The sequence below is a fragment of the Mytilus galloprovincialis genome, chromosome 4, assembly GCF_965363235.1.
Source record: "Mytilus galloprovincialis chromosome 4, xbMytGall1.hap1.1, whole genome shotgun sequence".
Classification (NCBI taxonomy): Eukaryota; Metazoa; Mollusca; class Bivalvia; order Mytilida; family Mytilidae; genus Mytilus; species Mytilus galloprovincialis.
In genome coordinates, this window is record NC_134841.1 from 8,424,071 (window position 1) to 8,443,943 (window position 19,873).

The following is a 19,873-nucleotide window of genomic DNA, read 5'->3' on the forward strand; positions in this document are numbered from 1 at the left end:
CCTAAGTTAGAGTTGGGGATAGGAAAATGGGAAGGACAGATAATAGGAAGACATAATAAAATACCATGCTCTTATTTTCTCAATTTATTTGCAGTAAAATTATTCTCCATGTTTAGGATTAAAATAATTTGGGATCTACTTGGTTCTTAAATGTAGAGTAAATAAGTAAGTTTTATGAACACAAGACACACATACCACTGGACTGTTTGGACCAAAATAGCTTGCTTCACAAATTATAAGTAATAATTTCATCCAGAAAAAATACATAAAAGCATTAAAATTATTCACAGCCTATTTATGGTATCATTTTACCTCAATTGTTTCAACTAGGGGAGAAAAAAACATCTAAATTTCTATAATTGCACTTTATTAATTCTACAAAAATACAATGAAAAAGAATGCAAAAACTATTAAATTTGAAAAATTATATGTTGTTTATATTCAAATGAAATTATCCGAAAACATTTTCTTGCATTTTTTTTTGCCTCATCCCATCAGAAGTTTATATATAACTCTGATCTTGTAGTATTTAGCAAAATTCTCTCCTGCATAACTATGCTAACTAGGCATCTTCATGAATGTTTAGTTTAATCAAAATGTCAAAAATAGAAACCTTCCCATAATGCAATACAATTTCTTAATCACTTCATTGCCAAAACAGTATTCTGATCATTTTATTGGACAAGCCATTGGATATATCTATAATACTAAAATTACGAGGTCCAATTTGTCAGCCGTCATCGGGAAAAAACGACAAATCAAAGAATTCAACTTTATATATAGCTAATAAAGGACAATGGTGTAGATTAAAAATTACACCACTCCAGACCCTTTTGTTTTCCTCATAATTAATATTGCCAATAATTGACAAGTTCCGTGTCGATTCCGATATCGATACCAATAGTATATTAACCTGTTACCTATAATCTTATCTGTACGTTCCTCATCTGACAGGTGCACCACCAAACGGTGTATTTAGGATTTTGCTATATACACGGGTCATAATCACAGGGCACTACTAAATTAATTCAATCATTGTCAAATTGTTCCCTATTGTAGTTTTTTAATCAGTGAGACTTTCTAAGATAACAATACGTATACTAACAATCTGGACTTAAAATGAGGCGTATATGTAAGCATGGAAGTAATATTACTTCCATGATGTAAGGAACAGTTTTCAATCTGTTAGCGGGCATGACGTAAAACAGCGAATCAAAGAATTCAACTTTATTTATAACTAATATAGGACAATGCTGTTAATTAAAAAAATACTTCATTCCAGGAACTTTTGTTTTCCTAATAATGTATATTACCAATAATTGACAAGTTCCAGGTCGACGGGTTCACACAGAAAGAGTTTGAAAGCAGAGAACACTGTGTATCTTATAATCGGCATTACTTTATAAGATGACAAAACCAACACTGAAATAAGTCTTACGCATAGTTATATACTTTAACTCAGTCACGGACACATACACTGATTACATAGTTCTCTCCCATGGCTTGTCCAATAAAATGATCAGAATAAGAATATATTCTTACATCTTACCTACAGACTATTTTTTAAATACAGATAAATACAGATAACATTTTGTTACAAGATCAAAGTATATAATTAATAAGATTTTAAATGTTAATACATAAAATTTGATTTGTAAATAAATAAAATTTGATATGAAAATCAACAAGTTTGACCTGTAAAGACAAATCAATGGAGACAGCAAAAAAAAAAAACAACACATAATGCAACAACTTATTGCACAGAAAAGGAAGCATATAGAAAAATCATCACATTTGAAAAGAAAATTATTGGAAAGTTATTACAGAACAAAATTAAAAAGTGATTAAAATGCAATATTTATGTATACATAAGTAACAATTTGATAATATACAGATAATAAGGACCAGCCTTTAAAGTGTAAAAATAACAATTGGACGGCAATAATATATCACATGATAACAATATGACTTGCATATATATATATATAATATTAAATATAAATATAACTTAGACTAAAAATTTGAAGGATTGTTATCATAATAAAACATTATATCACAACCTGGACAAAAAATTACATTCTTTACGTGGTTTGTACAGTTAAAATTCAATAAATGTTTTAATGCTAGATGTCAGCTCTTAAGACTTTCTTGCCAGTTGATGAATAAAAAAATAATTACAGTGTAACCTTTGTTACCTGACACAATGAGGGACCAGAAAAATAAGTCGGATTACTAAGGTTTTGTTTGCAAGGATAGTCATATTTTGGACCATTAAAATGTGTCAGTTAAAGCAGGATGTTGGAATACTCAGGTGTCGGATTAAGCGGGTTACACTGTAAAGCCTATAATATTGTAAGCAGACATTGATTCCTTCCACTAACTTAACAGTGATAAACATCTTGAATTGTAATGGAATGATAAAAATGTAATAAAGTTAATAAAATAAACATAAATATAATTTTCAAATATAAAATTGTCATCCTTAACAAACTAAGTTTAATAAAAATTATATATTCTACTTCCAATCTTGTGGTTAACATTAACCACTGTAATATGTGCTACTATTGTTAATCAATATGTTAAAAAAGTTAAAAAATATATATATTAAATTTGATTTGGTGTCCTTTGATTTTGATAGATTGAGTAATGAGTATGCACATAACCATTCCATAAAATTATATTATATCTTTCTTTTGGGAGAATAGTAATCCATGTACAGCATTATTTTTAATCAATTAAAACTTATTTGAATGCTGGATAGCTAGACACAAACCTTTAGGCTGTCTACAATACTTTTTATACTTTTCCAAATCAGAGAATCAAACATAAGAAATTAATGCTAAAATGTGCAGTTTTCATTCCACTGTATACCATAGAAAAAAGATAGAATTTCAACTAAAAAAAGATCATAGCAATATGTATTTAAGAACCCCAACAGAGTAAAGAAGGTTAATTATTTTTTGTCATTATTTGATATTGTCCTAATTCTTTACTGTACATCTTCATCATCGACAGCTTCTCCAGCCTTCAACTTGGCAATTATCTGAAATTGTATGATATCAATTAAAATTTGAATTCTTAGAGTATTATTAATTTTTTATTTATATTTTGTTTAATTCTATGAGTACAATGGCAAAAGATTTGACTTACAATGAAACATTGTCATTTTCATTTATCTTTCATCCCCATTATAAAATCCTGTTCATATACTGTGGAATCATTTTCGTGGAATGCGAAAAACTTGCCTTTTTGTGGATATGTGATTTCATGGTTTTACAAAAGTTTGCATACATCCTGATAGAAATTTGTATTTTGTTGAACATTTAAATTGATGCTTCACCACGTGTACCCACAAAACACATGAAAATTTGCATCAAAATCGTAAATAATTGTGTAAATCTTAATTCTAAATAAAATAAATATACTTACAGACTTGAGCCTAGCAATTTCTTTATTATCAGAATTTTTGGATGCTTGGTTTGTAATAAGCTTAACTCTAGAAGCATACCTGTAAAAACAATAATGTCACAAGATATAAAAAACAACAAGACAGTTACTTCAAACTATCCTGATTATACTAGATAATCTAATAGCCATGTTTGATTCATGGAAAGTTGTCTCATTCACAATCATATCACATCTCCTTATTTTTATATCAATATGCAGTAACAAATCACTCTAGTAGCCAGGGAGGTTGGAGGGGTTTATACGAACCCCCCTTTGAAAACAAATAAGCACTGTTAAATTTGACATTCTGTTTGAATTTTTAAAGTTAAGTATGATGTCCATGTAACCCCCTTTGGAAATTCCTGGCTACAGGTCTACATAATGAATTTAAGTTATTTCAACATTTTTCTTGTAGATGATTTGAAAAGTTCACAACTAGAAATGCTGAGAAATCTTGAATCAAAAATCTATCACATATATATTTTTTTTTTCAACTTACGTCAAGGAAATAACAGATTCGTCCTGGTTATAATCAGCAGGTGAAATGTTGACGAACATAAGAGTTTTAGCGTTGCCACCAAGAGAATCCTGCATCAACATGGTGAGTTTGTTGTTTCTGTACGGGATAAACTGCTGCTCACTACTCAATGCTGAGATCACATCACCAAGAGCTGATAGAGATTTGTTAATAGACATGGCTTCCTGGCAAATGAAATGTTACATCTTAGTATCACATTGAAATTTGTCATTAGTGTCTAATTAATACTCACATTACAAAAATGCAGAGACATTTACATTTTATTCATCACAAGAACTAATGGGCATTATGTATATGTGTGTGTGTGTGTGTCTGACTCATAATTAAAGAATTTGCAGTTCTGTTGTCTCAATTTTCAGCATGTGGCTTTTGATTTAACCACCCAAGCTCTTTCAATTTCTCTTTATTATAAATTTTATTCAAGTCAAATGGATAATATCTACTCGTTTAAAATAAATAACTAATCATTTAAGTACAAAACTCCTGATCTGGTACCCATGAGGGTATTAGCACGCTTACTTAGGTAGACTTTAAAAGTCAATTCATTCAAACAGACTTGCACTTTAATTGTAAACCGACTTACTTTGAGCTGGTCTGCAGATGCTCCAGTCTTTCCTACTCTTTCACTGCCAGCCAAATCTACCAAACTCAACTATAGAACAATTTAAAAATATTTAAGTACTATATATACCATGGTTCTTACGAGTTAACATATTTAAACAAACGAATCCAAAGATGAGTTTGTTTAAATATATTAATGAGTAAGACACATGGTATTTAAAATTTGTAATATAATAAAATGATTGACAGCTTCAAGACCTTCAACTCATATTGGAAATTGATCAAATTACAGTTTTATCCAATGAAATGGAAGCTAGCGCAAGTCACTTTTGTGCCCGTGTATGATCTTCTGTGTATTTCATGTAATAAGAACCCCAGAATTTGCAGAAAGTAAAGAAAATGTCGGATTTTCCCGATTTTTTAGTTTTGCACCCCGTGTATGATCGTATGCGCAGGTAATTTCATAATGTCATCAGACTGAAGTAAACAAAAATGTCAGATTCCAGCGACAAGGAATAAATAATTATTCTAATGACGGTAAGAATTGCTTTTTTTGTTGGTTTTCAAGGTATTCAAATTTATCATATTTTACAGATGGTTCATCTCATTAAAAAATGCATATTTATACATTTAAAGTTTTTCGTACAAACTGCTTTTCTTCCGTTATTTTATTAATTCAATTATTAGATTATTTATTAAAACACAATTTTAATGATAAAACACTGTGTTTAAACAGTGGCAGATTCAGGGAGCGTAGATAGTGTGCGTCCCCCTAATTGATCGCAAAAATAAATCATGTTTTTTCACAGATTTTTGTAGCCGATATTTATTCCATTTTTTATAGTTACCCCCTTTTTGAATCGAAATTTAATTGAATTTTCGCAAAGGAAATGATAGTATTACATTTTATTTTTTTCAAAACTGAGAGAAGAAACATTTAGTAATTTTTCCAAAATTAAGGGAACTCGTAACATTCCTATATAGTTTGAAAAAGGTTTCTTAAGATGTGGTACCCATAATTTATTGCTTTTTGTCATAAAATGAAAACAAATGAAGATCTTGACCTTTTAGTACGTTTTACAGATTCCTAAATATTTCAGAGGCGGATACCTTTAAAAAAAAAAGTGGAGCTTCAGCCATGAAATTACATGAAAATGAATATGTTGTACCATAGCTAAGCTCCGCCTTCTTTCCTTTGAGTTCTAGTTGAGTTGCATATTTAATTAGCAAAGTATGGTACAACATTAATTTGACTATAATATACCATGGGTTCCCTCACCACAATATTAAGCAAATTATTTCACCAGAACATCAAAGGAAGAAAAATCCAATTTATGTTACAACAAATATTATTCTTTATTAATTCATCATAAAATTATATAATGTCTCATGTTATTGATTTTTTTTTTAAAATAGATTGAAGAATTTTATAAATACAGGAAGTTAGAACAAATTAAAGATATGAATAAATGGTAAAATTCTTTAAGGGAGAGAGATATATAAATATAACAAGAAAATCCTTTTCCCAATTCATTCTAAATATGTCATATGGGAGATTGATTAAATGAAAAGCTTACCTTTCCTTTGGCTGTCTGTCCTGTCATTTTGTTGGTAGTTTCCAAAACTAAACTGATGATCAAATGAGACCTAGAACTTTCATCATTCATTTCTGAAAATTAAAATTAACTTTCTACTCTATGTCATGCAAATGAATTATTTATGCAGATGAATCCCGCAGCATTACATACAATTATGGCCCAAAGAAAAGGTGAATATCCAAAATCGTCAACAAGAGAAGGTTATTTTATTGAGAGTGCAGCACTAAGTGTTAAAAATTTTCTAGAGTTGACAATTTTGGATATTCACCCCTTATAAGTTGCCGCAATTGTTTTATTATACCCACAATAACATTGGAAGAGCTTTTTGAACCATCGAAAAAGAACTTACCTTTATTATAGTAATAAACACAAGAAAATACATGTGTCTTCAAGTTTCTCATATGTACAACGAAGGTAGAATCTTTTTGTAAAATATTGATGACCCTGAAAGGGACAGTTTATAAGAGATATGATCAGCACTTAATGCATGTCTAAAACCTTGTTTCCTCTTCAGTCACTGATGGGTTTCCTGTAACATGAATGTTGCCAATTTTGTTTACTAAGTCTGTGATGTCATTTTCACAGGAGATAACTCATGTAAAAATCAGGAAACTCAAAGTTTACAGACAACTGATGAAAGGCAACTCACAGTGATTATACATAATACCGTAGCTTGGTGAAATATTGTTTAGACTGGACGTATATGACTTACTAGTAGATGCAGTGTGTCTGTGTTCACTTCCTTCTTGAAACAAGGCAAACAATTCCTTAGAATTATGTGCCTCCTTGACAACAGCACCTTTAACCCATACCAATCCTTTCTTGTCCACTTTGATGTCCATCTTGTCCTAAATATAGATTAAAACCATATAAGAAATAGTCCTTGACTAAACAGATAGTTAAGATAGTTAATAACTACTGTAAATTCAGAAATTATTGCAATGATTTTATTAATATGAAAAATGTCACAGTATCATGATCATAATAATAAAAACTCATAATTGCAGAACTGATTTTTCTTTCACAAAATGTTTGCAATGGGATAAATTATATCTCACATTTTTACCAGTCATCTGCGACTTGTAATGATATATGCACACATTTATTTCAAACAGGAACATTTCTTGAAAGAATGCAGTTTATTTGATCTTGACCAATTGAAAACTACTTCCCCTTATGACATCCAGCCTAAAAGTGTATTACTAGTAAAATATAGACTAGAAAACACATATTGAGAAAAAGCAGCCATTCTAAATGTATTATCCTGTTTAAATGTTCCAAAAAATTCACAAATTCAACTGATAAAGAACATGCAATTACATGTATTACTCATGTTCTTTATCAGTTGAAAGTTTCATTTATTTGGTATAATTGAAAGTATTTTTTTAACATGTCTACTTTTGTGTTATTCTAAGCTTTAGAACATTAGAAAATAGCAATGGACTGATTGTTAGTGTAAATCAAGAATAAGGTATGAACTTACATCACTAGAATGTCCAGGTTTAGCAAAGAGATCTATCAGTTTGTCATTATATAACTCCATCATGTAGGCTGTCACAGTGATGTCAGATTTGGACCTGAAACAAAAACATTTTTTATATTAAAACTATTGAGCCACAACTAGCTTCAAATCCAATACATTGTACAACATCAAATTTGACCTTAAATAAACTGTTATCACAGAGATATGTCTTGCTTTTTTGTAATTTCTATAATGCACATGTTGAAATTAAAATAGCAACACTTTTTAACATGTAAGTTTCGCAAATATTCAGTTAATGAACCATGACTGAAGTTATATGGCTAAAAAATCTCCATGGAAATGAGATGTGCCAATGCTCATACAACTGCATACCAAATACCATTGACTTATCATAAGTAGTTCCCTTTAAGCAAACCCAAACCCAAACTAATACATGTAAAATAAGCAAAATTTCAAAGTCAATAAACCATAACTGAGCGGGCGGGGTCAGAAAATCTCCATAGTAATGAGATATGCCAATACTAATACAACTGCATACCTAATATCTTTGACATACCACCATCAACTAGACCTAATCACAAACTAATACATTGTTGACGTTGACGCTGCCGGAAACAGTATACCTATGTCTCGCTTTTTCGCTCTGTCAAGCAAGACAAAAATCACTAAGGTAAACACTTGAAAAATTTGTTTTTTTTTTAAGCATCCAATAAGTATTCACCATACATTGTGAACAAAGGATTTTTTTATTCATATTTTCCTCAAATAGTTATAATACACAAAAATCTTATGAAAATGGAATATTCAGTATATGTTACGTTTCAAGTAACATATTAATAGTAGCACAAGTTGGCATAGTGTGACTAAACTTAGTAATACAAATTTACAAGGTGCTAGTTAACAGAAATTAAGTACTTTAATTCATTTATAAGATCAAATATTCTGTTGAAAGCTCTTGGTGCAATTCCTGGGAAATTCTGGTCCTTGTCTCCAATCATAGTAAATGTCTTTCCGGAACCAGTCTGACCATAGGCAAATATACAGACATTGTAACCGTCAACGGCAGACTGTACAAGATTCTAAAATAAACAATCAACATTTTATTAGTGAAACAATACAGTTCATTGAAAATCATTCTGTTTTTCATGTCTTTAATACTATGAAGTAATTTTTCAAAAGAGTAGCAATTTTCCAGCCTCTCTTTGTTCACTAACACAATGAAACCAAAATGCTAAACCAAAATATTTCCATTATTTAATTGATTATCTTACTGATATTACCCTTCATTCACAAGGGGGATATTTGTGTTACTTAATTACCCCAAAAAAGAGAAAAAAAATACCACCTTGCAAAAACATCCTCATTTTCAGTAGATCATAATGACCCTCTGTGTCAATCTCAGCAAAATAATCATGCTGGTAATCTAAAAAATATTTTCACAGTTAACCATTCTGTGAACTTACATTTGTGTCTTCAAATATTTTCTCTTGTGTTGAATCTTCCATGAAAATTTGATCAAATTGGAAGTCTTTGATACCTCTTTGTGTCTCCACAGTAATGGAGTACTCATCCTGGGATTTCAGTACTGATCTATTACCCTATAATAATAAAACATATTTCAATGTAACTTCTTTAAGAATAGCTGTTTAATGTCCAACCGATAAACTGATCTTTTACCCTATAATCATAAAACATATTTCCATGTAGGATAAAATAGTTCAGATAAATCAACAAATGAAAAATAGAGTGTTAGCTTCAATGCGAGTTGTTTGCATGCTGTAGAAGTGATTTGAACATCATTCATCATTTCTCGAGATACTTTTGTAAACCAATTTTGGGAATTTAATTGTTAAAGGTGCACAATGAATTTAAATGTTTGACAAAATTAAAATTTTGATAGGCTTATATCCAGACTTTGATAAATCCCTGAAATCAAATAACTACAAAAATACAATTTTACACAATCCACGAAAAATTGGTACCCGAGAAATTAAATCAATTCTCTGTAGTGAAAGCAATATATTTTCCAATGAATACATCTTAGTACTTTCACAGATACAATGCAAACCTGAAGGGTGTAAACTTATTTTTTTATATTACATACTCCAGGGGAAAACCCAGTATACATGTATCTTTTATCTTAGTAACTGCTCATTTCTCATTGGTCTAGATCTGTGGCAAAATTATTGTCAAACTCAATGTTACACATCAATCCAATTTTATTATAGAACTATCTGCCTACAAGTTGTTACTTACCCTGCCTAACTCAGTCTTACTCAAGGGTCTAGCTCTACAGTATACTCTGATCTTCCCTTTCATGTCTTCAACCATATTGTAATATTTCTTTCTCAGGACCTGTTCAACGGACATAAGTTTGAAGACATTTTGTTTAGTGATAAAAATATTTGCCATATGAAGCTGTCTAACTCAAAGTTTTTTTTAAGATATCACTTCTTTTCTAAACATTTACAATTAAAAATATATAAAAATGGAGGTAGTATAAACATGTATGTATAGTTATCCCCAAATGTTCCTCCTTCCTATGACTAATAATAATCCAACTTGTATAATAAAATTCAAACACCTAAATTAATACCTGACAATAGTCATCCCTGCCCTTAATTCATTAAAAATATAAATTTGCTTTATAATAAAATTGTCAAGGAATTATTTCTGTTTGTAATTTTTGAAGAATATTTCTAATCATAATGGTTGACAAAAAAATGTTTATAAAAACGTACCCTTTCTGTATTATAGTTCTCTGTGAGAACTTTATTTTCTTCATTCAAAACCTTAGTTTCCTTTTCTAAATTTTTGACCTTACTGGCAGCTTCTACTCCTTCTTTGGCTGCTACTCCAAGGGCAGCTAACTCTGCCTCTAACTTTCTCAATTCATTGGCTTTGTTATCTCTATCCTGAAAGTAAATACATAATGACATAAAATAACATAATTTACTTAACATAACACATAGCTCACATGATTAGACATGAATTTTGTTATACAATATTTTGTAGAGTTTTTATATTCATCTGTGACTGATTAGACCCTGAGTATCCTTTCATACATATCATATATATTTTCATATCAACAAATTTGAATAGATGTCCCATTGAAAATCATACCACATACATGTAAAGTGTATAACAGTTGAATAAATTTATTGCAAAAGTATGCTGATTTCTTTCCCACTAAATTTCCTCTCCAATGAATTGTTCTGTTGAATTATGAATACATGTATTATTATGTATTATAGAATTTTTATCTCAAGTATTTCACAAGTACACCATGAGTGTTACTTCTTTTGAGATAATTTTATTTTATTCACCTTCTTTGTATCCTTTAAATCATCTTCAGTTCCCTTTAAAGATTCCTGCAACTTCTCGGTTTTGCTTTTCTCTATTTCTAATTTCCTCTCAAGTTCTTTTAGGATCTTCTCATGTCTTTTCTGGAGATTTTTCTATAATAAAAGTAGCAAAAAAAAACATTAATCACAAATGCCAAAACAAGAGTGACTTTGCTGAAATGCCCAGTCAGCTTAATTGAATATAGTCATATAAAAAGATAATAAACAAGAGTGCACACGCTGAAATGTCTCGCATTCTTTACTAATCATTGATATTATGTTGATAGTCCTTAATATAAGGCTTTATTACAACAGTCACATAAACTTAACATTAACCAAGAAAAACTAAATATTAACCAATGAACCTTGAAAATGAGGTCAAATGAACCATGCCATGCAGGCATGTACAGCTAACAATTCTTCAATACAACAAATATAGTTGACCTATTGCTTAAAAGTTTAAGAAAAACAGACAAAAACACAAAAACTTAACAATGAGCAATGAACCGTGAAAATGAGGTCAAGGTCAAATAAAATGTGAGCAGCTCACATATAAATCCTAAAATATTTCCATACACCAAATATAGTTGACCTATTGCTTATAGTATTAGAAAAAAAGACCAAAACTCAAAAACTTAACTTTGACCAATGAACCATGAAAATGAGGTCAAGATCAGATGACACCTGCCAGCAAACATGTACACCTTACAATCATTCCATACACCAAATATAGTAGACCTAGTGCATAAAGTATAAGAAAAAAAGACCAAAACACAAAAACTTAACTATAACCACTGACCCATGAAAATCAGGTCAAGGTTAGATGACACCTGCCAGTTGGACATTTACACCTTACAGTCCTTCCATACACTGACTATACTAGACCTATTGCTTATTGTATCTGAGATATGGACTTGACCACCAAAACTTAACCTTGTTCACTGATCCATGAAATTAGGTCGAGGTCAAGTGAAAACTGTCTGACGGGCATGAGGACCTTGCAAGGTACACACATACCAAATATAGTTACCCTACTACTCATAATAAGAGAGAATTTAACATAACAAAAAATCTTAACTTTTTTTCTAAGTAGCAACTGAACCATGAAAATGAGGTCAAGGACATTGGACATGTGACTGGCAGTAACTTCGTAACATGATGCATCCATATACAAAGTATGAAGCATCCAGGTCTTCCACCTTCCAAAATATAAAGCTTTTAAGAAGCTAGCTAACGCCGCCACCGCCGGATCACTATCCCGATGTCGAGCTTTCTGCGACAAAAGTTGCAGGCTCGACAAAAAATTTTTTTAAATTCTTTCTCTCTTGAGAAATGTTGATAAACAACAGACTTATCAGGAGAGCCTTGGTGTAGTGGTTAGCACATCAGACTACAAACACAAAGGTTCCTAGTACGATTCCGGTGACAGGGAGAACATTTTCCAAGGACTGAATCCTTAGCTCTCCTTTGACACCATTTACGAGTATGGTCTTAAGAAACGATGATAGTCTGTCTGAAGGGGACAATAAATGACGGACCTGTGCTAGGAGGAAGCAATATCTCTTGCACGTAAAAGACAACCATGTAGATTTCGAAAAAAGAGCAGGCTAATGCAGCTACAAGGCTGCACTCAAACAAGCAAAGAGGATAGGGATTCATATAACTTGTAATAATTTGTTTTCCAATCCACTATAAATAAATATGTTTATACTATACAACAGGCTTACATCATCACCACCAGCAGCAGAAGTTCCAGGTCGTCCTCCTCCTTTCTTCAGTTCTAGCTCTAGATGTTTTATCCTGGTGTTGGCCTCGTTGTTTTCCCTTTTAAGGTTTACAACTTGTGCTTTCATGTTCTGTGATGCAGTGTCAGAACCTACTGCTGCAACTGCCACTCCCTTACCCTGAATAATAAGTACTATCAATAAACATCCATAGTCAGGGAGCGACCCTTTATCCCTTACCCCTAATAATTGGTAATAACTAGAAGAGAAAAAATAGATTTCTCCCTGTCCCTGTATGATTATCCATAATATGTACTTTAAAAAAATAATTTTCAAGTACTCTATATAACCAGGAATCAAATATCATAGGAAATACCATAGAATAATAATTTCTCCCTGAGCCTGAAATATCAGTAATTAAATACTGAAAAACGGGAATAAGTATTTCTTGCATGTTGTATTTGATGTATTATTAGTATAAATGACAGCCATTTAACTCTAAGATCAACAGTGATGATAACTGAAGTCCCGTATTTTTTTTCTTCAAATGTCTGCCTATAATATAAGTTTGACTCCATGATTGTTATTGTGTATTAATATAAAGTTTCTGTATTTTGGGTTCAAATTTCTGTCCGATGACAGTTGTTTAACCTCTATGATGGTTAAAGTGTTGGATAATAGAAGTCCTGCAATTCATTTAATACAAAATCATCAGAGAAAAAATACTTGTAAGTCATGAACATTTCAGTGGAATTTATGACTTAAGATATTTTGTGAAATGAGCCCCTGTATTTTATCTTCAAATCTCTGTCTAATATTTATGACTATAACTTGTTGATTACCAAAGGTTTCACTGTTTCTAATTCCTTAATTTTTCTCTCCAGAGCTGAAATCCTTTTCTTGTCTTCATTTATTCTCTGTTGTTCTTTCTTCTCCATTTGTGATGTAGCCTCTCTAACAGCTTTATCCTTTTCTGTTTTAGCATTCTTCACCTTAGCCTACAAAATTAAGGTTTACTTATAAACCAAAGTTTCTTATAAACTCAAGAAAATGTTACATTGAATGATGGATTGATTGGTAATTGTTCAAGCAGCAAATATTGGCTGAATATTGAGAACAATAATAGGTTTATGATATATGAATTTGTATTAGTCCTACACACATTTTTGCTACCTTGCAAGGTAACTCACAGTCCTTGTTTTAAGTCATAAATGCTTCATTCCTGAGAAGAAGAAGCAAATATGTCTTCACATAAGATGAACATGCTTAAGGCTCAAAACCATTGAAAGCCTTGATAAATCACAGAATAAAATCTACATAAAATAAGCACTTTAGAATAAAATCAATTTCACTCAGATAAATTTAAACAAAATGACTCAACAAGTATAATACTGTAAATAGTTTACAAACCTCAGTTTCCCTAGCAGTAGCTCGTTGTGTTTCTAGATTTTTATTTGCATTCTCTAGTTTGACCTTCAGTTCTGATATCTGTCCTTGAAGAGCTGTAGTCTCAGTGCCTGATTTATTTTTATCTTTCTCTAAAAGAGCCTGAAAAGAAATTAACTTTAGCATATAAACTTGACAAAAAAAACAACTACTTTTTATCTTCAGTAAATTGTCAGAAACATCAAGTTACTCTCATAAAATCTGAAGCTATCATAAACAGAATCATTTAAACCTGAAAATTTATCGATCATAATAATTTAACTTTTTAAGTATACTGTTATTAGCTATTATAAGTTTAGAAGAGATACAAATAAAATGTACTTACCAGTTTGGCTTGGAGATTTTGGATTTCTTTTGCAGTATCTAGAGGAACATTAGCAAGTCTTGCCTTTTCTAACTCATCGTTTCTTGAGGTAAGTTTTGCTATTTCCTATTAAATAAACATAAAATAAAATCGTCATTATTGATATGAATATACATCAAATAAATAAGACACATCATGTGTTCTACCATTTTAATAATTTTTGTTAAAAACAAGAATGTGTTCACAGTACACGGATGCCCCACTCGCACTATCATTTTCTATGTTCAGTGGACCGTGAAATTGGGGTAAAAACTCTAATTTTGCATTAAAATTAGAAAGATCATATCATATGGAACATGTATACTAAGTTTCAAGTTGATTGGACTTGGAATTCATCAAAAACCACCTTGACCAAAAACTTTAACCTGAAGCGGGGCAGACATATGAATGGATGAACAGACGGACGGACGAACGAACGGTCACACAGACAAGAAAACATATATTCTTTGCACCATATATACCCTTTAATGTAGCAAATTATATCTTAAGAAAGCCATGGCACTTTTTACCAAAAAATTTATTGTATGTTATACTGAAATGTTAACAAGTATTTTTTGGCGTAAGATTTATGTGGAAAACATATAATATTTGGATGAGAAATTAAACTGAATTAATTCAACTTTTTTATATCTAGCTATGTTTGAACTTGCACATGGAATATAATATTTTTTGATAAAGTAGGATTATATATAAATCATGTATGACTAACAAATGTTTTAATTCAACTTAATGTATAACTCACCTGATCTTTGACTTTAAGTTCTGCATCCAATAACTTTTTGTCATTAGCCAATTTAGTCTGTAGTTCTGATTTCTGATTATCGACCTCATCTTTCATAACAGACATTTGATTGCGTAGATTTTCTAACTCATCTTTAGTGTTGTTATGAGCCATTTTTTCTTGACGTAATGCTGCTTCTGACAAGGACACTTCCTTTTGAAGGGAGGTTATCTGGTTAGATAATTCCTGTTTAAATACAAAAAGAAATTAAGGTTTGCCTCCAATGTAATTATTCATTAGCAATGACTCTAATCAGCAAAAATGTATCAAAATATGTTTTAATATTCAAGAATAGAGTATTGTAGAATCTAGAAACACTGACTACAATTCCTAGTGACAGTTATGTTTAAGGCAGTAGCCATAGCCACATCTAAGACTACCAATTGGGTTTGCCACATTTGAAGAAGTGTCAGTGAAGTAATATATTACCTCTGTATTCATATCTCCTGTAGCAAGAGTAGCTTGTAGTTCTGCTTTGTTTCTTGCCTCCTCTAACTGTACTTCTAGCTCCTGCAGAAATGTTTACAATTATTAATACTTTTTTTTTATTTTGAGCTTAACATATCAAACTGCATGAAGAGATGTTCCCTAAATTACTTTAATATGTATTTCAAATTAATTAAATCTTATGACACATGTACTTAATGTAGAACTCCAATAAAATAGTAGGAAATATACAATGTTTCTTAGCATTACAAAATTATTATTTTTTTATTTTTTTTATCAAATTACCTTATATTCAAGCAAACATTAAAATAAACCAAGCAATAAGTAATGCACATACTCTCATTTTTGCCACCATTTCACTCTTCTCTGATTTCAGCTGATCATTTTCACCTTCCAAACCCTCCAGTTTGTTGTCTAACTCTGACATCTGTTGTTCCATCTGTTTAACAGGAGTTTCCTCTGAAATTTGGTAAAAAAAATATTTAAAAACTTTTTCTATTAACATTAATTCAAAGAAGCAGTGTTCTCCGTCTATTGTTTCACAATCTGTTGACTTTTTGATAATAAATAAAAATTTCAGTTGGAGATAATTTATCTTTGATTCTCACCTTCGATAACAGTTTTCTCCCTTTGAATAGGAGCTTTGTAGTCTCCTGTCTGCATGATTGTCAGAGCCTCAATCTTTATCTGGAGGTCCTCATGCTCTTTCTTACTGACTTCCAATGCCCGGAAAACTTTCTCTCCTTCTGCATCCCTTTAAGTAAAATGAGAAACCTTATATTCAAGGAAACAACATAAAAGTAGGTATTACAGGTACATGTATCACAAATGATATAAATTCTATGCTAAATTCTATCATTTATATTTGCTAAGAGGTACAAGTCCCCCAGATATAACCTATAAGCCCTAATCAGAGAAGACATCGGAACTAAAGCTAAAGAAGACATTTGACAAACATCTCACTAAACTTCAATGAGTTGCTATGGATGCTGACAATGACAATTCCCATATTATTCATATATCAAAGGTCATAATTCAGAAAAAATAATCCATTGGCAATGATTTTATAACATGTTTAAGATGCTGCTTACATTAACTCTGGATATAAATTGGATTACAATCTGATGAGAGCAGTAAGTGCCTTTAATGGCTTTATAAGTTTGAACAGGCAGTAAAAAATCCATCAGCATTTATATACATTCAAACCTGCTGTGCAGCAAGAACTTGTATACCTGTCCTTAGATCCAGGATCTTTTCCATTCTTTTTCTTGAACTTTTCAGCCCAAGCATCATATGCTTTTTGATTTTTTTCCTCAGCTGTTTTTAAGGCAGCCACACCAGGTGTTACTGTTTCCAGACGTTTCTTCACCGCTTCACCAGCTGGTGGTTGCTCACGATGAATATCTTGTATCTGAGAAAGAGAAAAAATGCTGCCTTTAACAGGAGCTCCAAGATAAAGAAACAAATCTTCTCTTTTCAAATTCAACCAAACATAATGTATGTGTAACTTTTACTCTCTATTATTAGGATAAGTGAAATGATTTATTTTTCTAATAACATTAACTATTGAGCGCCATCAAAGAATTCCCAAATGGTGGTTCAAATTTGTGAGCATTAATCAAATTCTTAAATACAACCTTCCTTTTCCCTATGATGAAATATATTTTAACATGGACAAATGACAAGCCTGAATGATCATTATAGAACTGTTTTAGTACTAGTTGCACAGAAGACTTGATTTGGACAACGTTTGTTTTATTTCGTTGGACACTTAAATTGATGGATTAAGTCATCCATGAAAACCACGAAAATTGTTTCCCCACGAAAAAAAGTACTTTCACAGTATATGAGATCCTTATGTAGGTTTGACTACTGATATGATCTAGAGAATATATTGAATATCGCCGAAACTGAGAATACTATAATAGTAGTTACAGGACAAACGCACTATGAACTACAACTACAGACATGATTATAGCCATTTAATCTTTAAAAACCTAAACTGTACAACTTTTGATCATTTATATCTGATAAAAAATATTTTTTTGAGCGATGAAAGTCAGATTTCCGATATTGTTGTGCTATGATAAAGTGTTCATTTTATAATTCTCGTACATATGGTCATGATATGGAAAAAAATAATTTCATGCTGGGCTTGCTTTTGATAAGAATTATTTTACAATTCAAGATACTTTTGCAGCATATAATTTATGTGACTATTTTTTTTAGGTGACATGTTTATGGCTTTATTAACACTTTTGATGGTCTTTAATCTGTTAATCACTCTATCTCGGTTAATAAGTGTGATCACTTCTATTAACGACGGTCAATGTTTACTTTGCAATTTCCTTCAATCCAGAAAATTTGTAACCTTCGTTTCTAATGGCTTCAATTTTTCATTATTTTTTTTATAAAACTAAAATCCACGAACATATAAATGTTGCTCTAACCATGAAAATTGATACCCACAAATTAAAGTACTTTCACAGTATCTATTGCGCCTCTTTTTACAGTACTACTTATAGCATATTAATCTATTGTAATAAAAAATCATAATATCTAATAAAATTTGTAGATTTAGCTAACAAAGTCCTTATATTTGTATAAAGTAACATTCTTTTATAGTGGAAAATTGTTTTAACGTTGAATAAGCTACAATTAAAAATTGCTTAATAGTCCCTCTCTGTGATTACCATTAAATAACTCTGGTTCATTTCCTAATTAATCTATCATCAGGGGAAGCTAAATATTTCAATCTTTATTCATAGTCTTTTCAAAAAATGAACGGTTCTTTATATTGGTATGTAATCATTTTAAACGTTTCAAATTTATGAAATTATATTCGTACATCAATGTTTTTAATACACCAATAACACAAACTGATATATATTGAATTGATACATTTTTTAATTATTCAAAATTATATCAGAAACCTAAACTTATTTATAAAATAATGAACCTGTTAAAGGGAGACAATACTCGCATAACTTTTTCGAATTGGCATATAATACAACGGAATGTCACTCTTGCATACATATGGCACATCAATATAATTAATTAACTGTGCAAGCGTACTCCACCTTCAATGATGATTCTTAATTATAAATATAACCAAAAGTTGTTAATCTATAGATAGTGAAGACTAATGAAAGCTAACCTACTGTAAAAATATTTCTTTGCAATTTTTTAAAACATCCTCAGAAAAACGCTCGAGCCACTTGACTTTCATAGCTCATAATTAACGTTTTTACACAATAAAGTAGTTAAAGATTATTCGCTTCTCAAAGTGTAAGACGCAATAAAACTCGTATGCTTGCACCATCTTACCGAAATACGGATTTAATTAAGTCCTGAACATTTCGACATTTCTTCTGTTTATTTTTATCAGAACCGGTTTTAAACAAATCACAAGTATGTGTTAAGATCCGACTAAATACCTATTTCCCGATATGGTCAGGTAAATTTGCTACTACTTACATAGAAGGACATGGCCTGTAAAAGTTTCTTGGTCTTCTCTAACTGGTCTAAATCTTTCAGTTTTGTCTGAAGTTTCTGATGTGACTTGGCCATCTTCATCATGTCAGACCTCATTTCTTTACACTGAACTCTCAACTTCTCAATTTCCTGAATAACATAAAAAATATTATTAGTGTTAAAATAATATTATTCAAGATCTAAAATCTGTCTGTACGTTATAGTTTCATATATTTCATGGGTCTGTGAGCTGACTATGTTGAAAACACTAATGTATGTACTAAGTCATTCTACTGTGGATTCATTTTTATTCGTGGTATACCAATTTTCGTGGATTTCGTGGGTAACAGCGAACCACGAATTTAAGAATTGAACGAAAAATAATCCCGAGAAATGTGTATTGAGTCGGATGTTTATTTCCGGTTATGTTATGCAGTTCTAGTATAGTGTTGACTAGCGATAAACATTGTAACATAACACGTGTTTTTTATTGAAAGAAGATACAAGTATTTTGATTAAATCTATAATAAATATATCTTATATCAGTGATAATTTACTTTTTAAAATTGATTAAAACTGTTCATGGAAAATAACTGCAAGTTGTTAATTACCGTGTCATAGTTTGGTTTACCAGTGATTATCATTAAACATCAATAGGATTAAGTA

At 30.8% G+C, this 19,873-nt stretch overlaps 1 protein-coding gene across 3 annotated transcripts in view; it reads right to left on the bottom strand.

The window, feature by feature from the left end:
* Positions 1 to 346: 346 nt before the first annotated feature.
* Positions 347 to 19,873, bottom strand: part of LOC143071290 (uncharacterized) — a 44,725-nt gene continuing 25,198 nt past the window's right edge. For all 3 annotated transcript variants that reach the window (XM_076245512.1, XM_076245513.1, XM_076245511.1), the window contains 22 exons: positions 19,211 to 19,357; positions 16,966 to 17,144; positions 16,342 to 16,487; positions 16,071 to 16,192; positions 15,716 to 15,796; positions 15,248 to 15,472; positions 14,467 to 14,571; positions 14,106 to 14,243; positions 13,538 to 13,693; positions 12,699 to 12,875; positions 10,954 to 11,085; positions 10,369 to 10,542; positions 9,884 to 9,982; positions 9,091 to 9,225; positions 8,543 to 8,706; positions 7,628 to 7,721; positions 6,857 to 6,992; positions 6,124 to 6,215; positions 4,569 to 4,637; positions 3,947 to 4,149; positions 3,430 to 3,508; positions 347 to 3,043 (listed from right to left, as the gene is read on the bottom strand). In XM_076245512.1, coding sequence (XP_076101627.1) covers positions 2,990 to 3,043; positions 3,430 to 3,508; positions 3,947 to 4,149; positions 4,569 to 4,637; positions 6,124 to 6,215; positions 6,857 to 6,992; positions 7,628 to 7,721; positions 8,543 to 8,706; positions 9,091 to 9,225; positions 9,884 to 9,982; positions 10,369 to 10,542; positions 10,954 to 11,085; positions 12,699 to 12,875; positions 13,538 to 13,693; positions 14,106 to 14,243; positions 14,467 to 14,571; positions 15,248 to 15,472; positions 15,716 to 15,796; positions 16,071 to 16,192; positions 16,342 to 16,487; positions 16,966 to 17,144; positions 19,211 to 19,357 — 2,907 coding nt within the window. In that variant the 3' untranslated portion in view covers positions 347 to 2,989. The remainder of the gene's footprint in view (positions 3,044 to 3,429; positions 3,509 to 3,946; positions 4,150 to 4,568; positions 4,638 to 6,123; positions 6,216 to 6,856; positions 6,993 to 7,627; positions 7,722 to 8,542; positions 8,707 to 9,090; positions 9,226 to 9,883; positions 9,983 to 10,368; positions 10,543 to 10,953; positions 11,086 to 12,698; positions 12,876 to 13,537; positions 13,694 to 14,105; positions 14,244 to 14,466; positions 14,572 to 15,247; positions 15,473 to 15,715; positions 15,797 to 16,070; positions 16,193 to 16,341; positions 16,488 to 16,965; positions 17,145 to 19,210; positions 19,358 to 19,873) is intronic.